At 40.4% G+C, this 24,394-nt stretch overlaps 1 protein-coding gene across 2 annotated transcripts in view; it reads right to left on the bottom strand.

Moving 5' to 3' along the window:
- PGM1 (phosphoglucomutase 1) overlaps positions 1-24,394 on the bottom strand; it is a 54,552-nt gene that overhangs the window by 10,643 nt on the left and 19,515 nt on the right. The window contains exons 1-7 of one of the 2 annotated variants that reach the window (XM_019731539.3): positions 22,026-22,342; positions 16,432-16,594; positions 15,955-16,101; positions 14,348-14,473; positions 11,502-11,692; positions 10,074-10,228; positions 7,524-7,639 (exon numbers count right to left, since the gene is read on the bottom strand). In XM_019731539.3, the coding sequence (XP_019587098.1) occupies positions 7,524-7,639; positions 10,074-10,228; positions 11,502-11,692; positions 14,348-14,473; positions 15,955-16,101; positions 16,432-16,594; positions 22,026-22,325 (1,198 nt within the window). In that variant the 5' untranslated portion in view covers positions 22,326-22,342. Of the gene's footprint in view, positions 1-7,523; positions 7,640-10,073; positions 10,229-11,501; positions 11,693-14,347; positions 14,474-15,954; positions 16,102-16,431; positions 16,595-22,025; positions 22,343-24,394 lie in introns of those variants that run through there. The other variant, XM_019731548.3, reaches the window with a different exon arrangement.

Here is a 24,394-nt window from a genome sequence, read left to right as displayed (position 1 = left end):
CACTTTTAGGAATAACAGTTTTCACAACCTGGATGCTGGCAAGTATAACTAAGTATAACTTTAAGCGCTTTATATAACATATTTTGGAAATGTTTACCTAATTTTATTATCTATGGACTTTTATTTGCCTTTGCTGGTATTTCAAGGAACAAAAAGTTAGCTCTCTGACTCTTACAGCTTTTGCAAATGATATGTTTTGGCAATAGTTCATCTTGAGAAGCAAGATCCTGGAAGCTTCCCCAATATACTGAGAATTCATCACAGAAATATACAGCTTGGAATTATTTGTCTGTGCTCTACTGGGGTTTTTTCTTCCTTCCTTCTTCTTTTCTTTTTTTTATGCTAGACTGAAAGCATAGGTCTGCAATGTCTTTTCATGCTTTTCCTGCTCTAAATAAAGAATTTGGTTTTCTTTCATGTGGAAATGAAAATAAAATCTAAAAATATTATCCAACTCTGATCAAGTTACTGGGAGATAACTAAATCACACACCTAATAATATAAACAAAATATCTGTCTTGGATAACATAAACAAATACTCTATTCCATTTGCACAGTCCCTAGTCTCTCTGGAAATTCTGATTAATCTCACTAATTACCTTGGATGTATCAAAACTCCAACTCTAACTAATACTCAAGAAGGCTGGGTAAATTTCATTTTCTTTAGTGTGTTTGTGTTGCCAAAGCTCTTGTTTTTGCAACTGCAGCAGAGTCAGAAAACCTGTAGCTGAGACTCTGTTACCTATCAGCTGTTTAAATTTGGACTAGTCACTTTAACTTTTCTGAGCCTCAATTTCTTTGACTGTAAAATAGGTATAAAGCCACTTTTCTCACATAATTGTAAGACTTGACTGTGATGAGAGTGAGTATTTCACAAATTGTTAAATACTACATAAATGCAAGATACCATTATCAACAGGGAATAATAAAAATCATTTAGGGATGATTAATGTTTTCCACTACCTTATTAAGTTTTCAAAAATAATGTTCCTTAACTGTATATATTGGGGAAGAAAATAAAAGAATATAATCCAATATGCTTTTTTCTGTGGGCAATGGGATTACAATAGTTTTCTCTTCTTACCTAATTTTCCTATTATGAATGTGAATTACTGGGATCATTTTTATTTATTTTTAAAAAAATAAAAGAAGACACATTCACTTAATTATAAGAAAAGAGAAAACACTGTCAGCAAGCACCACGAGTCCTATCTGACACCAAAGTTGCAGCAAGTTTTGCATAGATCTCTTCGTACTTGGTTTAGCTCAGGGACCAACTGAGCCCATGGGAATTCTGCCCTTTCAGCATCTTCAAACACCTGTCACTTTACTTCAGCCTAATCAGCACCTTGTGATAAGTACAAACTCAGCCCAGTCAGGGCACACGCTAGATCTCTGCCAAGAAAAATGTCAATCCTTGCTGAGGGAGCCAAGAGCTAACGGTCTAGGGATTAGGTTCCATTGACCAGTCTGGGCATCTCGGGAGTGCCTGGGCTCCTGCCCCTGCCAGGCAGCAGGGCTGCAGAAGAGGGACATAGCAGCTGAAAAAGAGCTACACAGAGATCTCTGAAAGCTCTAGAGTCTCTCTCTCTGTCTCTCTCTCTCTGTCTCTCTCTCTCTCTCTCTCCCTCCCTCCCAGCTCCTAAACATACTGTTTTCTCTGCCTGGAAATTTCCACTCTGTATATACCCATTAGCCTGGCTGCTATCTCCTACGATTACTTTAAACTTTACTTTAGGATCCTGGATGCCCTCCTTGTCTGTCTGTATGCCCTCCATGCTTATCTGTATTCTATCATAGTCTGTCTCTTCTTACCTCACCCTAGACTCTGAGTTGTGTCCCTGGCTGGGGCCTGGCATACAGTCAGCTCTCAATAAGGTTTTGTCCAAAGAATGGTCAGACCCCAGGTGACTGGCTAGGAGGTTCAGCAGACCTGCTGTGCCCATGGTCCTGTCCTCTTTAGCTTTCACTGCACAAAGTACTTCACTCTGAAAGGATGGGTAAGCTCCTTAGGAAGCTTTTTCCAGATCACACCAGCCCTCAGGGGGGCTCTACCTCAGCAATCCCCCAACTTTCCATTTAGCAATTCATCCTACAACTGCCCCCTGACTGCCCCTGGAACTGTTTCCCTTGGAGAAAGGTAGTAAGCACATGATGAGGAACTGTGTCTTAACCCAAACTCCATTTTATACTCAATAGGTATGAAATTAGTGGCCTCCATGTTCCAAGTACATGAAAAATACTAAGATGAATAAGACATGTTCCTGTCCTCACCGATGAGCACAGACATCCAGGTGAGGGAAGCACACATGCAGGTAACAGTTTAACTGAGTTAGTTATAACTAGGGGATCAGCCTAGTTCTACTGGGGTATTCTGTTTGGGAAATCTCCAGGGATGGGATGTTCTAACCTTCCTATGGGGGCTTTTCCTACAGGAAAATGCACCCAGGAGCCATGCCAATTAGAATGGGTAGTAGAGAACTAGACAGAAAATCCGATCCTCTGCACCACAGAACCAAGCTGGTGCCCTGCCTATAAAGCTCCCAGAGCACGCTGTACTTCACCATCTATCCCTTTACACACTTGTAATGACCTGGCCAGGCTCTGACTTTCTTCCCCAAACGTGGACTCCACAGAGCCCTCCACAAGGACAGCACTGTGCTCCCAGAGCCTAGCCCAGCATCTGGGATACAGTCAAAGCTCAATAAACATTTGAGGAATGAACTGATAAAAAGAAGTACAAACATGAAGGGCTTTTCATAAGATATTAAAATTAAAATTTCATAAGATATTAAAATTACAAAGCATGAATGATGCATTTCCTCAAGTTATCACTCCTGCATGATACATCATCACTAGAATCTTTTAAAGATGGGACAGGGAATAAATATGGCTAAACTCTGGACCTGACCAGATCACCATTTACTGGCATATTTCCACACAAGATATCAAGTTGATCTTCTACCTGGTTTCCTAGTCTTCTTTCCCACACACCCCATTTTCCTGAGGAAGAGTTTCAAAGGCAGTGACATTCTATTCTATTCAGTGATTTCCTATTACCATCCCAATTTCCTGACAAGTTCAAGATGGGACAGAACTTGCCACTTTGCCATCTCTGCCATTGTGTATACATATGTATATCATTATCCACAGTTAGGGGAAAAAATAACTCTGTACCATGAGATCAACCAAAAATAAAAGGTTCACACTGTCTAGTTCCGGGGCCCATTTCTGAGTCCTTAATAAAAACACCTTTATCCCTGGCGTTTGTAACAATAATGTCGGAGGAGGTGTCCCAGCCTCTGTGGCTGCGATAATTATGTGAGACAGCTACTGTTTCTCCACCACAAACAGACTAGTGGATAGTTGGTAACATTACTAATAGTCACGACTTGGGCTTTTAAATGCTAGATGTTTGTTTTATCCGATGAGCCAGTTCTTCTGAAGTCTGACTTCCCTTTGCACCTCTTTGCAGGTCAACTTTTCTGTTTAGCTCATCTCTTCTCACAAAGACTTTGCGTCCCCAACTCTGGACTATGGAGTGTCAGTAGTGGCGAGTCCCGACAAGAGTTGCAGACTGCTGCAAGAGATGAGGTGGGGATTCTCCACTGAGGTGGGTGTTTAAGCAGCAGAGCACTGACTGGTCACGTATGATTTGAGCAACACACGGGAAATTACATGGGGTGACTTTTAAAGCCCTTGCCTTTCCAACACCATGATTCTGTTTGTCTGAATGGAGGGTGCCAAGTGAATAGTGTGTTCTCTCATTCTTTCAACAAGTGTTTTCTGAGCACCTATTATGTGCTGGGCTTTACAAAAGACTCTGGGGACATGGTGGCAAATAAGACAGATGTGACTCTTGTCCTCATGAACTTACAGTCTAGTAGAGACAACAAACATTAATCAAGTCATCATAAATAACTGTAAAATCATAGCTGCACTATGTGCAACAAAGGAGAAGTGTGTGGTACCATAATAACCAGTAATAAAGGGATTTGACCCACTCTGGACAGTTATGGAGGCTTTCCTAAGAAACTGCCTCTGCTCTAGCCTGGAAAAACAGAAATAAATGACCCTGTCCCCAGTTAAGCTACAGAATTCAAATATTTCAAAGCTTTTAGACTCACTGATGTCAACCCTGAGAAACTGAAAAGGAACTGCTAGAAACATTCCCCATCTAGGGATGTAGTAGGTAGAAATTAACTCCTCTATAAATTAAGAGATCAAAAGTTCAGTTAAATAAGTTCAGCTGTACCCATTCACAGCAGTGGGGACCCGTGGCAATGCGGCCTGATTTCTAAAATATTTATCTCAGAAGTATTACAGAACAATTTTCCTTTTTTTTTCAAAGAGAGAAAGAGTTTGTGAGTTACTCTCATGTTTTTTCTCTTGAATAAAAAAGATATCAAAGGGAAGATGGAACCATGGTTGGTACTTATGTAGTATTTGTTGAATGGGTTGATAAAGAAAAAAACAAGAACAAACTTTAACAAGGAATAATTTAAAGTCTAATACTTGGGTACAAAAAAAAATCTATCCCATAAATGTAACATGGGGGACTTTTCTTAGTAAATGTTCCTAAATAAAAACTTAATGGGATTTAATTATCTATGACATTACATGGGTCAAACAGTATTATGAAATGTCCTAAAAGCTCAAATATATGGTGATGGAAGGAGAACTGACTCTGGGTGGTGAACACACAATATTTATAGATGATGTATATATGATGATTTATAGATGATGTAATACAGAATTGTACACCTGAAATCTATGTAATTTTACTAACAATTGTCACCCCAATAAATTTAAACAAAAAAAAAGAAAGAAATGTCCTAAAAGCTAACATAAATGAAAAGTACAGGGCCAAGTTCTCTAGAAATAATCATCTCACTCTACTCTTCACTCGTCAGGTCAACCCTGGAGGATTTGGGCGCAGTTCTGGACATGATTTTATAAGAGAAGCATTGGTGAATTCGGAAGCATCTGGAAACTGACTGGTACTGGGTACATAAGAGGTCTGACAATTAAATTCACGAACTTGTTGCAATGATGTTGCTAACCTTTTCTGATATCAGAAGGATTATTTATTATGAATTTGTACCAACTGGACAAACAGTTAACCAAGTTTACTATTTGGAAGTGCTGAAAAGGCTGCAGGGAAAAGTCAGACGACCTGAACTTTTTGCCAACAATTCATGGCTTTTGCATCGTGACAATGCACCAGCTCTTGCATCACGACAATGCACCAGCTCACACGGCACTGTCTGTGAGGGAATTTTTAGCCAGTAAACAAATAACTGTATTGGAACACCCTCCCTACTCAGCTGATCTGGCCCCCAGTGACTTCTTTCTTTACCTGAAGATAAAGGAAATATTGAAAGGAAGACATTTTGATGACACTCAGCACATCAAGGGTAATACGACAACAGCTCTGATAGCCATTCTAGAAAAAGAGTTCCAAAATTGCTTTGAAGGGTGGACTAGGCACTGGCGTCAGCGCATAGCTTCCCAAAGGGAGTATTTTGAAGGTGACCATAGTGATATTCAGCAATGAGGTGTGTAACAGTTTTTCTAGGATGAGTTCGTGAACTTAATCGTCGGACCTCATAAATAATGTGAAGTTAGAGTGGCCTGGAGAAGAGAGGGCCTAAGGGCTGCCTTCCAGTATTTGAAGGCCTGTCATATGAGAGAGGAGCAGCTTGTGCTGTCCTGTCTTCAGGCCTGTGCCCAGCCAATCACCAGGGTCGCCTAGTTGTCTCCAGGACTCTGACCTACCTTGACCAGTGCTTCCCACATGGGTCTGTGGAGCAAGATATTACTAGATATACCACAAAAATAAGAGACAGGCAGTTAACTACGTTTAGGTAAAACTATACAAACAGGATTCCTTACAGTAGAATGTTTTGGAATCTTCAAATGCTAATATCATTGTGAATAGCTAAGACAGAGGTGTATTCCAAGTTTCTCAATCCTCATTGAACTCAGAACCCTCTCATGGAACAAATGTCCTTCCAAACACCCTGGGAAACCTGGTTCTAGACATTTTTCTTTTCACTAGGTTCAGCATTTGAAAATGGGGTTTTTAGACATGGCGTCTGTCTTCAAAGAAAGTTTCTTCTATACAGAAGAAACGATTACTACCAAACTTGCACTGGTTAACATTGGGGGAATTTCATGGGAGAAGACCACCTCAGAGGTCCATCACATATTCATTTAGTATCCTGTGGAGTCACATAGCACCATGCACACTTTAGGAGGTAGGAAAGGACTAAGCAGTGGCCTTGTAGTCTCTGACCAAAGACCTAGGAGGTTGGGAAATCATTTAGCCTCTTTGTGGACACTGCCCAGCCCCACAGCTCATCCATCTTTCTCAATCCCCTCCGAGGCTATCAAGCCAATTCATTCCCAGGAAGTATTGTCACTCCCTCAAGGTTATTAAATTGCTTAGAACTTTGCAAATAGATGTCTCATTTTCCAGCTCACTCTACCTATCCTACCCCAGGACTTGCAGGAAAAGGAATTAAATCAGCATTCTATTCTATTTAACCTAGCATGAAGTGCAACTCAATGGCAAGACTGATAGAAGGCTAGATTTTGATCTTTTCTTTGCTAAAAGATGCAATAGGGTACTGAAGGACCAAGAAGATTGGTCCTTTTACTTCTGGGGAGAGGGAAATATAGGGTAGAGAGAATAGGAGGAGAAGAAATATGGTCACTGAAGCACCTTGCAACCTAGCTGGAGAACTAACGTGTGGGAAAGGTCCACACACCTGGATGGATGTTTGGAAAAAAAGAGATTGATGTAAGTAGGGCAGGGCGGTAGGGAAGGCCATAGGGGAGACTTCAGGTTAATACTGGACAGGCATAGAGGGGGAGGGAGATCACAGAAAATGAGGTCTAAGGTTGTTGGGACATCCCCAAAAGCATACCACATTCCACTCTTTCATCGCACCACAATTTACACATACATCTTCATGGTCTAGAACATATTTTTAATTTCTTGATCACCTAGCAACTTAGTTCACCCTAATGGTCTCCTTTCATTTAACCTCCATAAATCACAACTTGTTGCTAAAGAAAACCCGGGCCTATTAAAGAGAAAGATTTAATGCTGTGCTGAAACCTTCTCTTAAATAAAAACGAAAAACTGACTCACTCCACCATATTTCTTCCCAGAAATGAAAACATTTATAAAGGTTTCCTTAACCACTGAGGGAAGAAAAATATGTTTATCACTCTGTTTAATCCCCAAAGACTCAATGACCAGGCTGCCGGGAGGCCCCCAAACTTCCTGTGTCGGTCGATGTGATCCTCTGAAAGTAAAATTAGCCCTCCTTGGCTAAATGTGCTCACTGCATTTCAAATGTGTACACTTCATCAGGGTTGTTATAAATAAATTGGACCTTGATTTAGGACACATCAGCTACCGTTGCTATTTCAGTGCGGCCTTAGCAGTCTAAGCCTTCAGTGCAGGTAGTGTTTATAGGAAAGAAAATGGTCGCGCAGGACTGCGCACTTACCCGTCCCGAAGCTCTCCTCCCCACAAAGGGACAGTTTGCCTGCATCCATCAAATTCCCAAAAAACTTCCAACCAGTTGGGGTCTCATACAAAGCAATCTTTGTAGCATTAGCCACCCTTCAAAGGCATGAAATCAAAGTTACATCACAGCAGGACTGTTAGCATAGCCATGTGAGGGATGGAAAAATAGCAACCGTTATTGTAATCAAGGGTCCCATTTAGCATTGCTCAGAGGTATACATAATTCTAAGATTGGTGGAAAATCATAAGAGAAAACTTGTGCACAATGGGCTATTATATGTGGAGTCAAAGGAGGGGGTAGAGGAGGAAGAAGAAAGAATTAATTCAAATCACGGGAGTTTAGTACTTTAGAAGAAGCCACAGTAGCAAAATGTACAAGGTTGTTTTTTGGGCTATTTAAATCCATGTGTTTTGGATACGTGTTGCATCTATAACCATTCTAGGAAGAATAAAAGAATGATGTTCTGATGCACTTATAATCACAAAATCATAGAATATGGGGTGAGCAGTTTGCAGAGAAAAAAACAGGGCCCAGAACATTATGTGATCAACCCAAGGTCACACAGCCAGGATGACTGTCTACTGTTCAGCTGCCCAGTCAATGCTCCTTTCATGTCAGCAGAAGACCCCGCAAGGACCATGCCCAGTGGTCATTTGCACCAGCTTCATCCACAGTGATTCTTGGTCCCTTGCCCCTCCAACACAATTTTTACTTCTATCTGTGTATCTTTAGACTACTGAAAACCTTTGAGTGCATTCTTTTTCAGATCCCTTTCCCTTTGAACAGGAAAAGTTACTATATTTCATTCACTGACTAAGATATGCTTTCCAGAATGCTTGCCTTCTTACTGTCAAAACAATGTCATGTTCAAGTTCTAATATGAGGGAAATTATAGCTAGGATTTTGAAAACTGTAACAGTACAAAAAAACTTTCATTTGGGTAATGAGGTATTTCCATTGTGATTCTATATGTGGATTATCAATTTTTCCAAAAGCTGGAATTCAACTGTTCTTGGATGACACAGAAGGTATTTCAGGATCTGACAGGTCTAATATACAATAGTGTGGCCTCACACCAGCTCTGAATTCCAATGGAGGATATAGATGCAGAAGCCCCGGGTTCTAATTCTAGCTCTGATTTAGCAGTGGGGTCCTGAACAAGACTACTAACTTGTCTTTTTGTTTCCTCTTCCTTAAAATAAGGATTGTTGTGAGGACCAATTGAGATGGTGAATGTAAAAAAGCACCATGTAACCTACAAACCACTGTATGAATATTAGTCATTATTTTCTTGTTAGCTGAAGTAAGGTCAGTGCTAATTCTGTCACACACACACACACACACACACACACACACACACACACAGAGGAAACTACGACATAGCCCAGTGGTTAGGAGCAAAGGTTCTAGGTTAAAATCCTGACTCAGCCATTTACTAGCTGGGTGACTTTGGGCAATTTACTTAACTTCTTTGTCCCTTTTGTTTTCCTACCTATAAAGTGGGGTTATGTGTAGCATTTACCCCAGGGGGTAATTACATGATTTAAAACATAAAGTCCTTACTGTCTAGCACAAGGCAATGTTCAATAAATATTAGTTATTATTATTATAAGAGCCTAGCTATGTACATTCTGCCTTCCTACCTGGCCTCGATCTTTTATTCAATCACTTGTTCTTTATCCATTCATTTAGCAAACATTTACTGGGCACCTAGCATGTTCTAATTAATATTCTTCCTGGTTGGTCCTCATTTATTATTTATTACTTACATTTTTCAATTGTTTTAGATGTGATCTCATAAGCCACCTTAAAGCCTGTGTAAATGAGGTGATACATAATAAATAAACAAATAAGCAAATCAGAGAGATCGACTGTTTATTGTCATTGGGTCCTTTCTCATAAAAATGGAATGTGATTCAACTATTTGAGCTTTCAGTGTATTTGTATTTTGGATAAATGAACATTTACCGTGTCTGCGTGTGCATGGGTAGCCAATGAGAGATGGGTAAGGAATGCTTCTTTGAAAGTTCCTCTGAAATACTGATCTTACTTCAAACTGCTCTTTCACCCAAACTGTGCACATGGCTAAAGGAAAGTGGTTCTCTAGAATGATGTCCTGACTAGAGTAGAAATGCCATCCATTCATTTATTCATTAACACTCAATCATTCATTTTTTTTAAATAGCGTGTGTGTACCCCCTATTATTTATGTGCCAGGCACATTACGGTAGGCAAAGTTTAAGATGGTGAATAAGTCAGTCTTTTCTCTGTTGAAGTTTGCAATATGGAAGGGCAAGTACACCAGCTATCAGAACACTGTGTGGTAAATTATGGGATGGAAGAAGTGCAGGGTGCTAAGGGATCACAGAGTGGGTATATCTAATCCAGAAAAAACTTTCCCCATTTCTTCCAAAAAAAAACACTTATGTAGCACATATCATGCATCTGATGCTCTAGCTAAAACAGGAGGAAGAATGTTCTATGCACAGAGAAGGACCTGGTGTGGGCCAAGGGAATGGAGAGACCTACCGGTCCAAGGCACCACTGGTGGGCATGCTGCGTGCAAAGCCGCGGACCCCGGTTTGCTGGAAATAGGGAATGCTGGAGATGTTGGCAGCAATGACAGCCACGGAGTCTGAAGGGTTCACAAAGAACCCATGTTTGCCCAGAATCATGTTTCGATCCTTTGGGAGAAAGGAGATTCAAAGGAAGATCTTTTAGTCAAACTGCGGAAGAAACCAAACTATCTTACATGGCGTTGGGGCAGTGGGGGTGTCAAATTTTAAATGATAAAACTTAAAACTGCTACATTTATTCATACTGGGTTCTAAACACTGGATTTTGTTTCTAATGGGTCTGTGCAATACCTCCATGCCAAAGAGCTAAAACTGTTTTCAATTAAAGTAAAAACACAAACTCCTTCTCAATTGAATACTCTGTTCTCCCTCCAGAGGCCAGCTGACTTTAACCTCCCAGACCTTTTTCAAACTCTCTCCCAAAGGAGAGGGGAGATGGAAACAAGAGGAGATGTTGGCTGTTTACACAGTTCGGTAGGTTTATCAGGCATCCTTCAAGGAACAAAGCAGGTTTCTTCAAGGAAGAGCTTCTAAATCATGGCCTGTCCATTTGGTGCAGGACCCAAAAAACATGCTGCCACCTTCACTGCTTTCTTGGTGCCTAGTATACAGGAAGTACTCAAGTAACTCAGAATATGAAGGAAATTCCCATCATGCACTGCATTCAGAAAGATGCATTGCAAAATAATGTCTGCTAGGGAACCCTTTAATTTCCCCATATTTTGACACTGGGAAACCCATTTTTTTAGGAAATAGTAAAATGTAGCTGATGTTAAAAAACAATAGCAACAACAAAAATATATGTTTTCAATGAAGTAAACATGTAGTCCCTACTATCCCTGAGATATCAAGGATACAAACCTAAAACACATCTCCTCCTTGTCTGTTACATATGCACCCAGGTAAATAAAACGGCCTGTTTATTAAAAATATTGATTGTAAAGAAGAAATAAAAGGTTAGTTCTCGCATTATAGTTCCATCATTCAGCTAATGAATGAATGGCTATGTTACAAGTCTAAAACCCTTTCCAGAGACTGAATAAGTAGCTACCTGCTAAAGTAGAAACCTACCTGAAGATGGGTATCTAGAACCCAATCAGCTCATGAATCACTAGTCATTAGATCATAACCAGGCCCTAACCACCTTGCCACTTTTAGCAAACATGAAGGTCTGAAATTAAACATATGGAATACATTCAGGAACTCTTATTTCTGCTCAAGATGGTCTTCGCCTAATTCAGCCCTCACTGCAGGTGCAATGAGAGCTCTGTGACTGTCACTCACTAGGCCCTCAGGGGCTGGAAGTGCAGCCCACTTTTTCCCCTTTTGAAGGATCAGGCCTGGCCTCCATCAGAGTTCACTTAAATGCACTTATACCCACCCCATCTCCATCAAAGGCAGCCCCAAAATCATGTTCTCCTGTCTTCATGGTTTCCACCAGGTCAGCCGCGTAGGTGAGGTTGGGATCAGGGTGGTGACCTCCAAAGTCCTCCAGAGGAATGCAGTTGACTGCTGAGTTTGCAGGGGCACCAAGTTCTTCGCAGAGGATCTTCTTTACATACGGTCCCACGACTAGTAAAGCATGAAAGGAAGAGTCAGAAAATAAAACTTACCAAAGTCTGTGAGGATTGGGGGACGAGGTGGAGGCATTCCAGGGATAATGGCAGGAACAACAGTGAGAACATGCAAACTTTATTCAGGGGCTAGTGGAGACATCAGCCTGACTGGAGTAGAGGGTTCGGAGAAAAGGAGTAATGAGAGATTAGGTTGGAAAGGGTGGGGACAGCTGATGAAGGAAAGCATGGAGGGGAGGGAAGGGAGCAAATCATTTTGGAGGCCCTACTACACACCTGTGCCAGGTGCTTCTCAACCGTTTTCTCACTCGGTCCTTCCAAAAGGTCCACAAGGTGGCACAGTTTAGTGTTTAAGAGCCTGGACTCTGGAATCAGAGTGCCTGGGTTCAAATCCCAGCTCTGCCAATTATTGGATGTACAATTCTGGGAAGATTATTTAAGCTCTCTGTGTCTTTGTCTACCCTATCTGCAAAATGCATATAATAATAGTAGCTACCTAATAGGGTTGATGTGAGGATTAAATGAGTTAATGGATAGAAAGCACTTAAAACAGTACGGGCACATGTCGTAAACATTTGCATTATGACTATCACCTCCAATTTACAGATAAGAAAACTGAGGTTCTGAGATGAAGCTATTTGCCTAAACTTGCCCAGCTAGTAGGAGTAGGAACTGGGAGTCAAAGCCCTAATCTTTCTACTCTATCAGTCTACCAGACAAACTGATGAAAAGAATGCAAATAAACAAAAGTTAACAACAACAAACAAGAAAAACCAGTCACATACTTTATGGTGACATTTAGTATAACTACCTAAAACATTCATCTCTAAAATGCTGAGAACGTGTTTTCATCAAGGAAGGTAATGACACCAATATATGTCACAGAGATCAGAACAGAATGGAGTATGTGTCTCCCATTAGGGGTCACTTGTTAAGGGGGCTATTGACACACCACAGAATGAGGTGAAGGCAGCCAGGGTTGTGAGGGATATAGGAACTGAGGCATTAGAGGAACAACTGAAAGACCTGGATAAAGAAGTCTACTTCATGACCAGCTTCTCCCCACAAATACTCCATCATAAGCCCCATTGCCGAGCTAACCCAGGCTTCTCTTCATTCTTCTAAAGTGGTATCTAATTTTAAGACGTCATGCATTTGTTACAGCCATTGCCTCAGCTGGAAATGAACATCATTTGATTTTTCTACCACCCTAGATCTTTCTTTCATAAAAGCTATGTTGGTTGTCACTTCTTCCAAGAAAACTTTCTTAAATGTCCCCTCGTCAAAATATGCCTTCTTCCATATCCCAAAGAGAATACTTGAAATGCTATCTAACCCTCATCTTATTGGCCTGGCAGTGTCAGTTTTTTACTTACCTCATCTCCCTAAGCATCGCAAGCTCTTTGAAGGAAGTTACCTGCCCTCCAAACACACATACCTATCTTTCGAATGGTTTGAAAAGACAGAATAGCTTTTGTGTGAATGAAGAAGTAGATCCATTCTGTGGGTCTCCAGAGGCAAGTAGGACCCCAGGGGAGGAGTTCCAGGGATGGAAGATTTCAGCCCTCCAGGAGACGGTTTTCTAACTGTGGTTTTGCAGTATTAACAGGAGGCCCTGAATAGTGTCATCAAAAGGGTTCACACATGGGCAGAAAGTCTTTCCCAACCAGACAGGCAGCTGGGTTCTAACACCAGGGAATATCCTGCCACTCAAAGATTCTAAAATTCTCAATCATTACAAAACCAATAAACAACATAAGTGCTCAGGAATCCCCAAATTCCTACGTGCAAGAAAACATCATGGTCTTGTGCACAATGGTGGCCGCCGTCTCTACTGACCTGGCCACACAGCCCACAGAGGAAGAAGAGGGACAGACACACATCCTGTTGTTCCTGAATCTAATATTCAGCTTGCTGTTATCCTCTTCTAAGAAAAGGCACATGTGGGAGCAGGAGAGTGGGGGTGTGGGGCTCGGGAGCATGTTTACCACATCTAGCAAATGATGACCCTCTCGGAAATTGATGGGGGCGTTTAGGAGAATGTAAGGCATTTTCTGAGGGGGAGGAAGCGTCCACAAAAACAGCTGCATGTTACTCAAAACCTGATGCTTCATGTGGAAATACTGCCTTTCACACTACCTTACCCTGAGGACTGTCTCTACTATTGTGGCTGCAGACAACTGGATTTTTATCTGTGTGGATATTGCTGAAATGGTTGCAAAATAAGTGTTTAAAAAACATCAGAGATGGAAAAGGACAAGAACAATACAATTTTACTCATATGTGGGATATAAAACAAAAAGTAACAAAGCAACCAACCAATAGACACAGACAACAGTATGGCAATTACCAGAACAGAAGGGAAGGAGGTAGGGGGAGGATATAGCGAGTAAAGGGGGTCAAATATATGGTGACCAAAGGAGACTAGACTTTGAGAGGTAAGCACAAAATGGAATATACAGATGATGTATTATAAAGTTGTAACTTGAAACTTATATAATGTTATTAACCAAAATTACCCAATACAGTTAAATTAAAAACAGGGGAGGGGAAAGTCAGTCTTAAGAAAAGCCTTGTTAAAGCATCATGATGAACATAACAGAGAGCGGTTTCATACATGAAAGAAGGGAGTGGAGGAGAAATGGCGCCATACCTCCATGCATGGCATCTATGCGAATCTTTAGTCGGTTTGGACCAGAAAGCAGTTCTTTCAGTGCATTGAAATCAAAGATGTTCCTCAGCATTGTAGCATAAGCTTCCACCGAATCCACAATTTCCACTGTGAGAACAAGCAACATTGAAAGATGGAAGAACTAAACACATTTAGAAATGTTATCTTCTGAAGTGATTACATTGCTGTAAACAAGCAATAGCTATTTTAAAAGGAAAATTATCCAGCAGCTCCAATATGCCAGAGCTGTTACATGATCTCTTATTCAATGCTAACAATTTTCCTTAGAGGTAAGTGTTATTAGTCCTACTTTTATAGCTGAGGAAGCTCAAGGCCTGTAAGGTTAAGTCACTTGTCCCCACACCTGGGATGAGGCACACGGGATTTGTGACGGAGGTTTGCCTGACGGTAAACTCTGCTTTGCTGCTGCATTGATTCCCTATCCATCTCCATGAGAAGCGTATTTTGGTGTCATAAATAACAGAAAACGTAACCCCTACTTTCCTTTCCTTTTCTAGGCCCATTGCCATCAAGATTTAATGGTGAAAAGCAGAAAAAAAATGTTTAATGCATCACTTTTCACATGTATTGCTAAAGAAATAAAATTATAAGAAGTTAGTATTTTTTTTTGTTGGATTTTCAGGGGTTTAAACATTTTTAAAACCTTAAGAATTTATGAAATTCTCTAGTGTTATTTTCTAAACCCTAAGCATATCTTCACGATGTACCAAAGCACCACTTTCTCTTTGTTAGGATGCAATTGCCAGCTCTCGGTGGGTAGATTCAAACAAAAAAAAATGCACTCCATAAATTGCAGGCCACAGGAAAGAATACATGTTACAGCAAAGACAAAATGCAAGTCCCAATGCCAACCATCTCATCCTCATTTTATTAATATGAATAATTTTATAAATATTTATTCCATCAATTATTATAGTACCTTGGCATTCAACAACAAGTCTACCACAGCTGCCTACGCAGGAAGTTTCCATTTAGGCCCCAAAATGGTCTAATTTGAGTTTACTGAATGTCAAAAAACAAGGGGGAAAAACGAAACAAACAAACCAAAGCCCAAGTTATGGAATCATTCACACTTGAGTTTGAATGCCGGTTTACCACTCACTCACTATGTGACCTGGAGCCTGTTACTTAAGCTCTCTCAGTCTTTGTTTCCTCATCTAGAAAAAGTGAAGACCAACAGAGCTGCCTTCACAGGGCTACTGAAAGAATAAAATGGAATAAATGTTAAGAGCTTGGCACATAATGAAAGCTCAATAAAGTTGCTATGACTGTAACCAATAGGACTTGTAGTCGAGGCCATTCATTTTACAGGTATGGAAACTGAGGCCTTGAGATTCGGAAATCACTTACTCAGAGTCACTCAGCTAATCACTGGCAGAGCCTAGAGAGCCCAGGTCTCTAAACTCCCAGACCCAGTTCCAGACCTGCTGATTAAGGCACGCAAAGCTCAGTGACCACAATCTTTCTGAAGCTGAAGACCCATGTTATTAAGACCTGGAAAGGCGAATCACTCAAGGTGGAACGAGGAGTGGGCAGGAGGGGCGGAGGAAGGGGGGCAGTCAACATGCCTGTGAAGGGTTTGAACTTGTTTTCCAGGTCAAACTGTTGCTTTCCCAGAACTCCAAGGTCTACTTTCAGATCAGGGCAAATTGCATATTCTTCAATTGTCTTGCTGATTTGGAAAATCTTATCAGTGACTGCTTCCGGAGCAGGACCTAGAAATCCAACAGCAAACAGTGGGTCATTTTGTGCAGCTGACATGTAAATACAAAAAGTTCCTCAATTCTTCTTCCACACTAGCACGTCTGTCATGCATTTTCCTCATTTAGACATCTGCAGGGTTTTCTAAAGGCAAATAACATGCTAATGATCATTTGTTCACGGCTCCTCATATTTAGGTACAGCAGAATGAGAAGCATTTTATTTGCACCAAAAGCAAACACGGAACCCCCTTGCTCAGGATCAGAACCAGAAGCCAGGCCTCCCAAGGCCTTGGGTGTTGGTTTATCCTACTGAACATCAAATTGACCATCCTCAAAACTCACCTCCATTGGAAATATTGAATTTGATTCCAAAATCTCCATTGGGCCCTCCAGGGTTGTGGCTAGCCGTCAGAATGATCCCACCAAGGGCTTTGATCTTTCTAATGATGCAGGATACAGCAGGGGTGGAGAGGATTCCATTCTGTCCAATAACCAAGCGACCAATCTAGAAGAAATCCAGATTGAACATCAGTAAGTCCAGAGCCACTGCACAAAAACACTGGTATGACAGGCAGATGAACAAAGAAATATTCTATTGGACTAGGAAAGATGTTCTTTAATGAATATTTACAGCCTGGGTCATTGTTATTATTATCATTACCATTTTGAAGTAGAATATTAATGTTGTTGTTGAATAATACTATTATTGAAGTAGAATCATTATTGTTGAACAAGGCCATTCCTTCAGATAGTTTTTTGGGGACTTTGTAGTTTTAAAATAGAGTATGATCTGGGGGTACTGTAAGAAACACTCTGGCAATAAAACATAATAGTATTCGAAACAGAGGCTTTCCAGATCAGGTTCATAATTTGGATACACTGAAAAATTGTGAGAAAACACACATATTTATCCAATTCAATCATACTCTCAATCCCTACTAGGAGAGAGGATATAAGTTTAGCTAGTTAAAGGAATTCTGACCCAAAGAGAAGGCTTTTGTAAATTAAATGTTTGAAAATGCAAAAAGGGCAAACTTATATGAAGAACATTATGAAATAAATCTCATGAATTTATGTTTCCAGTCAAGCTTGGATTTTGATGTAGAGGGTTCCTCAAAACAAGACACACCCAGATTAGGGTGTACCTGGGTCACCTCCGTACCTAAGGCAGGGAATGCTGGGAGTTACTACTGGGTAAACCAGTCAGAACTGCTCACATGAAAGGCTACAGGTAGTATTTCTGTTTTCTTAACTCACCTTCCCATATCTCTCAAAGATGGTATCAGCACAGCTCCTAACTCTTCCTTGACTAAAATGATAGTAATTTATATCTGTTTCAACATGACCCAAATTGGAAAAGAAAAAAGAGGCTCTGTCAGTTATTCTGACATACTTGGAGAAGATATGGCTGCTACATAAAAAGATTTATAAAATGAGGAGTTTGTGCCCTCTCTCCATTCTCCCCGCTGAGAGAAGAAAGGGAATGTTCTTAAATTTTCCATTTGTTATTTGTTTTGGCCCCACCCAAGATAAATATGGTTGAAGAAATGACTTGATAGAAGATGTTTTTCTAATAGTGAACATACCAATGAGATACCTGGATTCCCTGGGAAAGTTTTTCTGGGACTGTTAACCTTTGCCATCCTTCCATAGGTCACTAAAAGCTTGACTGCCTTATAACCCCACCACTACCAACCACCTCCCAGGAAGCAGCTGGTTCAATTTCAGTTACCTCTTGGCTCTCATATGTCTGTCTCTGAACAATTTGTTATACTAACATTTTTGTTATATCTTGCTTCCCTGACGAGGTAGTAACAACTAAGGAAGGTGCTATAACTAGGCTTCTTTACGGACTAGCGAAACCTGCAGATGGTATGAAATCAATACTAATGATTATGACTGAGCTGCAGAGAGCTTTCTACAGCCCTCTTATTCATCTACACAATTCCTTCTCTTTTAATTCATTCTTACATTTGCTCCTCCCATTGTGTAGATGAGTAAGCTGAGGTCAAGAGTTGTCATGATCCTGCCCATTTTTTCATTTTTACATCCCTCTCACAGCAATAATAACCAGCATTTATGGAAAGGTGCTATGGTAGACCTTGGGATAGATGACATGACAAGGTCACATGGCATCTAGTGGCCACAGCTGGGAAAAGCATTGAAACTTTCTAACTCAAATATAGTGGGAACGGCAACGGATCATGCTTCTAACAGTTTCCAGGTGTGGTTCTGATGAAAATAAAATCCTATGGTTGAGGAGTCCTATAACTTCAAAAGAAAAGGCTTAGAGATGGCAATTTAATCAGCCAGGGTGGTTGTGTGGAGTTATCTGGAAACTGTATTTGCACATCAAGCATCCCAACTTTTACTTAGATTTTGTATGTATTTGGTGTGGGAAGGGAGACTACAAATGAATATCAAGCTATGCCACCCAAGTCACCCCTTAATTCTACCGTCCCTTATGGTGACACCTGCAGTTGGTAATGGTCCAAGACTGAGGGGACTATACCAAATGGTAAGAGTGAAAAAGAAAGTTGAGAAATAGAAGCAAGGGAAGTCCATGGTAGCTTCTTTCTCTCGAGCCCAAGAGGAAGTACAGCTGGCCCAAATATCCCTTTCCAGAGCAGACTCTTTCCTGTGAATCACCCTCAGGAATACTAATCCTCAACTTGATATTGGGGAGGTATTACTCTATTCCCTCCTTCCCTTAAAGAAGTCTGGAGCATTGTAACAGCTTCTGACTCAATGTCCCCTGCTTCTCTCCTGCCTCTCCCTCCCTTGCTCTACCATGGCTGAATCTATCCTACCTCCTCAGGCACAGCTAGTTCATCTTTCTAAACTGCAGTTCTAACTGTGTCCCTCCTCAACTCAAAAATCTTCCCTGTACCACATGATCCAGAAATTCCACTTCTAGGTATAGACACAAAAGAAAGCAGAGAAACAGATAATTTACACACCCATATTCATAATAGCATTATACACAATAGCCAAAGGTGGAAACAACCCAAATGTCTGTCAACAGACGAATGGATAAACAAAATGCAGTATATACATACAACGAAACATTACTCAGCCTTAAAAAGGAATGAAATTCTAATACGTGCTACAATGTGGATGAACCTTAAAAACACTATATTAAGTAAAATAAGCCAGACACAAAAGGGCAAGTATTGTATGATTCCACTTATATGAGGTACATAGAATAGGCAAATTCACAGACAGAGAGTAGAACAGAGGTTGCCAGGGGCTTGGGGAGGGGAGAATGGGAAGTTATTGCTTAGTTGGGTATAGAGTTTTAGATGGAATGATTACAAATTTCTGGAAAGGGATAATGATGATGGTTTCAGAACATTGTGAATGTAATTAATACCACTGAATCGTGCACTTAAAAGTGGTTACAACGCTAAATTGTGTTATGTATACTTGACCACAAGAATATAAATAAAATTAAGAAAAGAAGAAGAAGAATCTTTCTCTGGCTCCCAAGTGTCTACCAACTTTGAGATAACTCTCTCAGCCTGGCCCTGAGAGTCCCTCATCAAATAGCCTTTCCCGCCCGTCCTCCTCTCCTGATGCTCCCTTCTGCATGACTCAGGCGACACTATCAAGCTGAATACACCTCACTGTTCACCTAACATTTCATCGTCAAACATGACAGGCAGCCAACTTAAATTTTCCTTTTAATTGAAAATAGGGCCTGGCATTTTCTTACATTTCCCAAAAATCAAGTTCCATTTTCTTTGCCCTGCTTGTCATAGACACTGGTACTATTCTCATTTCTAAACGTATCTCTAAGTTTAAAGCTCTGGGGACTGTGTGAGATATCGGTATTATAAATGGGGCCCCACCAATGTTTTATTTTGGACATTAAAATGGCCTATAAATGCAGACAGCTCTAAGCAAACAAAAACAATGGGAAACTTCTAACAAAGGTAAATTATATTCTATAATCCATAAATGCACCAGGTAAAAGTGTACTAAAGAGAGAAAAATGAAAGGATCTGCATTTAGCTACTAGGCTGAGAAGTCCTCTGAGAATTGGCTCATGGGTGGAGTGGGTACTGACAAAAGTAAAGAAGGAACACTGACTTCTACCAAAATCTGTGGCAATAAATTATCTTTCCTTTAGAGTTCCTCCCTGGAGTTCTGCCCACAATCAAAGAGATGTTAAAATAGTCAGAATTTAGGATATGTTAGAAAAAGAAGAAATCAAACTCTATGTATAGGATTTCACAGGTTTTATCAGATTAAAGTGCTTTTACTGGTCCACTAAATGTTTTAAGTAATTCAGTTGGGTAGCATGACTGCTTTAAATGCAACACTATTTTTAATAAAGAATGCCCTTGAAAACACTTGAAAATATTGCTGTGCTGCCACAGCTCTAACAAATAGGCAGTTACCACATTTAGTCAATTATTACCACTTAAATGTATTATTTAGCAAACCTTCAGATTGTAAATCTCAGAAAGTCTATTGGGTCTGCCTGAATTACACATTCCTGCCACCTCTTCCACATCCTTCAGCTCCACACTAAAATGAAATGAAACCAAATATATCACAGCAAAGGGGACAGTGTACCAGATGCATTCAACAATCTAGATATATGCGGAGAAATAATGTTCCATTCATTCTCTCTCAAAAGATTAAAAGTGTCTTAATACGGTTCCCTTTACAGCTCTCCTCAAAGGTGAAATTTACAGCATGTCACATTTTATCTTAAAAATGTGGATACGTCATAATAATTTCATATTTGAGTGCTTTATCAGCAATTTTTACATGAGAGGCATTCAGATTCTGAAACAGGGTATAAAGGAAACTCCGCATTACAAGCAATAGGATCTACAAATATTTTTAAATTTAATTTGGTAGTGTGTTTTCTTTCTTTTTTAATTTGGGTTCTGTAATCACTGCTTGGCATATGATTAAAATAGACCAAAAATGAATGCCTCACACATTTGATGGCAATGCTATATTTCATATTCTCAGAATCAGAATTGCTTCCAGAAAGGAAATACAAAAGATGTTTTAAATTTATGAGGACTGAAGGACAGTGTGCTCCAAATTATTGCTAAGTATAATCTAAAACACTAAAAATGTATTTTTGGTCCCATAGAGGAATTTTTGTTGAGCAAAAACAGCAATGCCCTGATGCCTGCCTTCCTTTAAATCAGTGGGGCTGTGCAAATTGTTCAATTATCAAGATCAACACTTCCTGGTGAAAGATTCATTCTGATTTGGTTAATTCAGCCAACACAGTTTTCACGATGCAAAGCGTTAGCAGAGCCTCCTTACATTATGGTTTTACAGGAGTTGTTATCTCTACCCTGCTGCACAAATTCACCACACACAGGGCGTCTTTGTGTCCAAGGTCATTATAAGCAGGTTTCCCCTGGAACAGGTCCTCTTGGAAGGCTCACACCTAACTTTTTCCAACCCCCTCCGAACATTTCTGCATGACTACCAGGATTCATAAACAACAGCATGGCCTGGCTTTTGTTTTCCTGTTTGACAAGTGACTGAACTTCAACAAGGAAGCCATTGAAAGAAAACAAAATCCTCCCCTCTCCACTACTCATTAGAGCCTTCTTATAGAGGATCGAGTGCCCCTCGAAACTAGTTAGAATGTAGATAAGACAGCTTAAGCTAGGGGTGCACTTTGATCGTCTAAAAAGCAACAGGTACTTGTCCAAGCAATAGGCACAGAGCACAACACACAAAAACCTGAATTTACATTCCTATATCTCAATGTGACTAATGTAATTTCAGGAGTATTTTCACAATATTCAGTCTCTGAAGTCACACTGAAACTTAACTGGATGTTAGTAGAATTGAGTTGTATACCACATACAAATCTTTGTACTTTTGTATATTTCTGCAAACTTAAGAGGTTATGTGGAGAGCCAAAAACATAACAATACTTATCGTATACCAACCCCATTGGCCGCCGCCATCTGCACTATTGTTTCTACTGCCGATTTATTAAAATACCGCCCATCTCCACCAACCACCAGTGAGGATCCCTGGCGATCTTTTAGGTCTATGGAAAAGAATATACTCTGGATAAAATTCTCCAGATAGCATGGCTTTGCCTCGAAACAATAGGTTTTCTTCCGTAATCCACTAGTTCCTGGTTTCTGGTCATAGTAGGGAGCTGTAGCAAAAGTCAACAGAGGGAGAGGACCTTCTTCCATTTTTCTGTATTTCCCAGAAATCCATTCATTAAAATCACTCATCTTTCACTTCCACCACTTGGTTCAGTGAGGGTATCCAGAAAGCAGTCAAAGGTCCACAAAACAGTCTGTCCAACCTAAAGCTGCAACGGTGTATCTCTGAATAACTCAAACACAGGCTGTGTCTGGATGATCACCCTCAAGGAGGAAGCTGAGTTAATTCCTTGTTGTTGTCGCCCCTGGTGAAAAAGTTAAGGGCCGTACACCCACCCACGCCCACACCCAAAGCAGATCTTCAAAGTTGTTTTGATGAGGACACTTGTGCCCACATAACCAAGCCAAATACCTTTCAATTATTTTTGCCTCATGTTCCTGTTAGGGTGGAGATAACTCCGAAGGGTGCTGCGTGCGGCAGACTTCAGTTACAAACACCAGACGGCTGCCAGACTCCACTCTCCGAGCCCAGGCAAAGACAGAGCAAGTGCAGACCCAAGAAGCAGGTTCGTGAACAAGACACCCTGGTGTGGTTCCCACTGCTCCTGACACCCCTTAAACCAGAGACTGTCTGAGCCTCACTGAGAAGGCCATCTGCAGCTAAAGTTGTTCATGCCATCTAGCAAGTTAAAGGTCAATCTTAAAATGGAAGTGAGGGCCCTCAGTTACCTCTGGCTTTCTTACATCACCGTCATTTTGATACCCAAGTGATTTTTTACTTCCCACATGCAATCCCAGTTAGAAAAAAAAAAAAAAAAAATTATCTCACAGGACAGATTTATTCATTGACTACCAAAGACTTAACAAAATAGTATTCAGTTCTAGAAGAACAGATATCTACAAATATGCCCTGAAAGACCAACAGCTTGGTCATTCCCTTGAACTGATACAAAAGTGGGGATGAAGAGGCACCAAGTCCTTGATGATGTAAGCAGAACAAGGGGGAAGAGTATGTTTTTTAAAGCATGAGGTTTGATCAAGTTATTATTTGAAAAGATACTCTGAACATAAGATTATATTTTGTGTTTTAATTTTCTCAGTTTCAAACAGACTTGATTTTAGAGAACACATTTTTAGTGAAGCAGTTTAAGTCCATCGCATTTGAAGAACCTAAAATGTTTAAAAATCGTCTACCTGAGTGAATTTGATACCCAACGCCATTTGATCCCTGAGGTTTTATTAGTAATCTACTTAAATGCATACACATGTGTTCTTTACCTGGTTCAGCAGAAGTTGCCAATTAAGAACCTCCACTGTCAAGGTTTGGGTGAACTTGTAAAGGATGCTTAGAAAGTAAACCGGGACTAATAACGCTGCATGTTTGGAGAGTTTTGAGTGCACTGAGGAGTCACCGTTTTCAAGGGAAAAGTGAATAATCCATTGACAAACAAAATCTGAGGTTTTTTTTCAGATTTTCAGCAAGGTCCGAAAGCAAACAGGTGCTGAGAACAGCAGGCTGCCCTCTCTGAGGCACAAATGCCTGTGTCCAGGGACTGTTCTGAGCAGGACCAGCAAAACCAATGCACCCATGAGCAGAAAGCAGCCATTAGCAAGGGTGCCTGTTCCCCTTCCAATGATAAATGGGGCTGGACCATGTGCAGGGAAGACCTCGAGACATAACATTCAGACTATTCACAAGACATGTCTATTCAATTGAAAACTAGCTGGCCAAAAGACAATTACTTTGTATGACTTATTTTTACTTCTTAGTTTTTTAAACTAAAACTCCTTAGAAATTAATTTACAAAGTAAGTTTGCTTTGCTAACAGTAGTTTACACACCCACCATTTTTCAAATTACTGCAACGCGTGTTCTTTAAACTCATGTGTTTTAAGTCCGCTGCCAAGTTTCCTCCAGTTTTAGATAGGCTTGCAAATTAAGCCAGCATATATGTTTTGACATATTTAATAATAGATCCAGATTCATGCAATGTCAACCCAACAATCTTTTCATTGGGAATAACAGAGCAACCAACCACATAATTGCTAGTTTTCTTAAGGAGATCTTGAAATCCCAGCGTAGATTCAGGGGCACATTGTCACAAGGATGCTCCAACACTCCCAACCAAAGCTTCTCCACCAACACACTCCAGCACGTTCTCTGATGGTGGTCTGCCTCTCCCAGGGAAGCTCCTTCTA

Source organism: Rhinolophus sinicus, chromosome 14 (assembly GCF_057876585.1).
Source record: "Rhinolophus sinicus isolate RSI-liver-muscle chromosome 14, RSI-T2T, whole genome shotgun sequence".
Lineage (NCBI taxonomy): Eukaryota > Metazoa > Chordata > Mammalia > Chiroptera > Rhinolophidae > Rhinolophus > Rhinolophus sinicus.
Note: the sequence above shows the minus strand (reverse complement) of the source record. Positions and strands in the feature narration are given on the sequence as shown.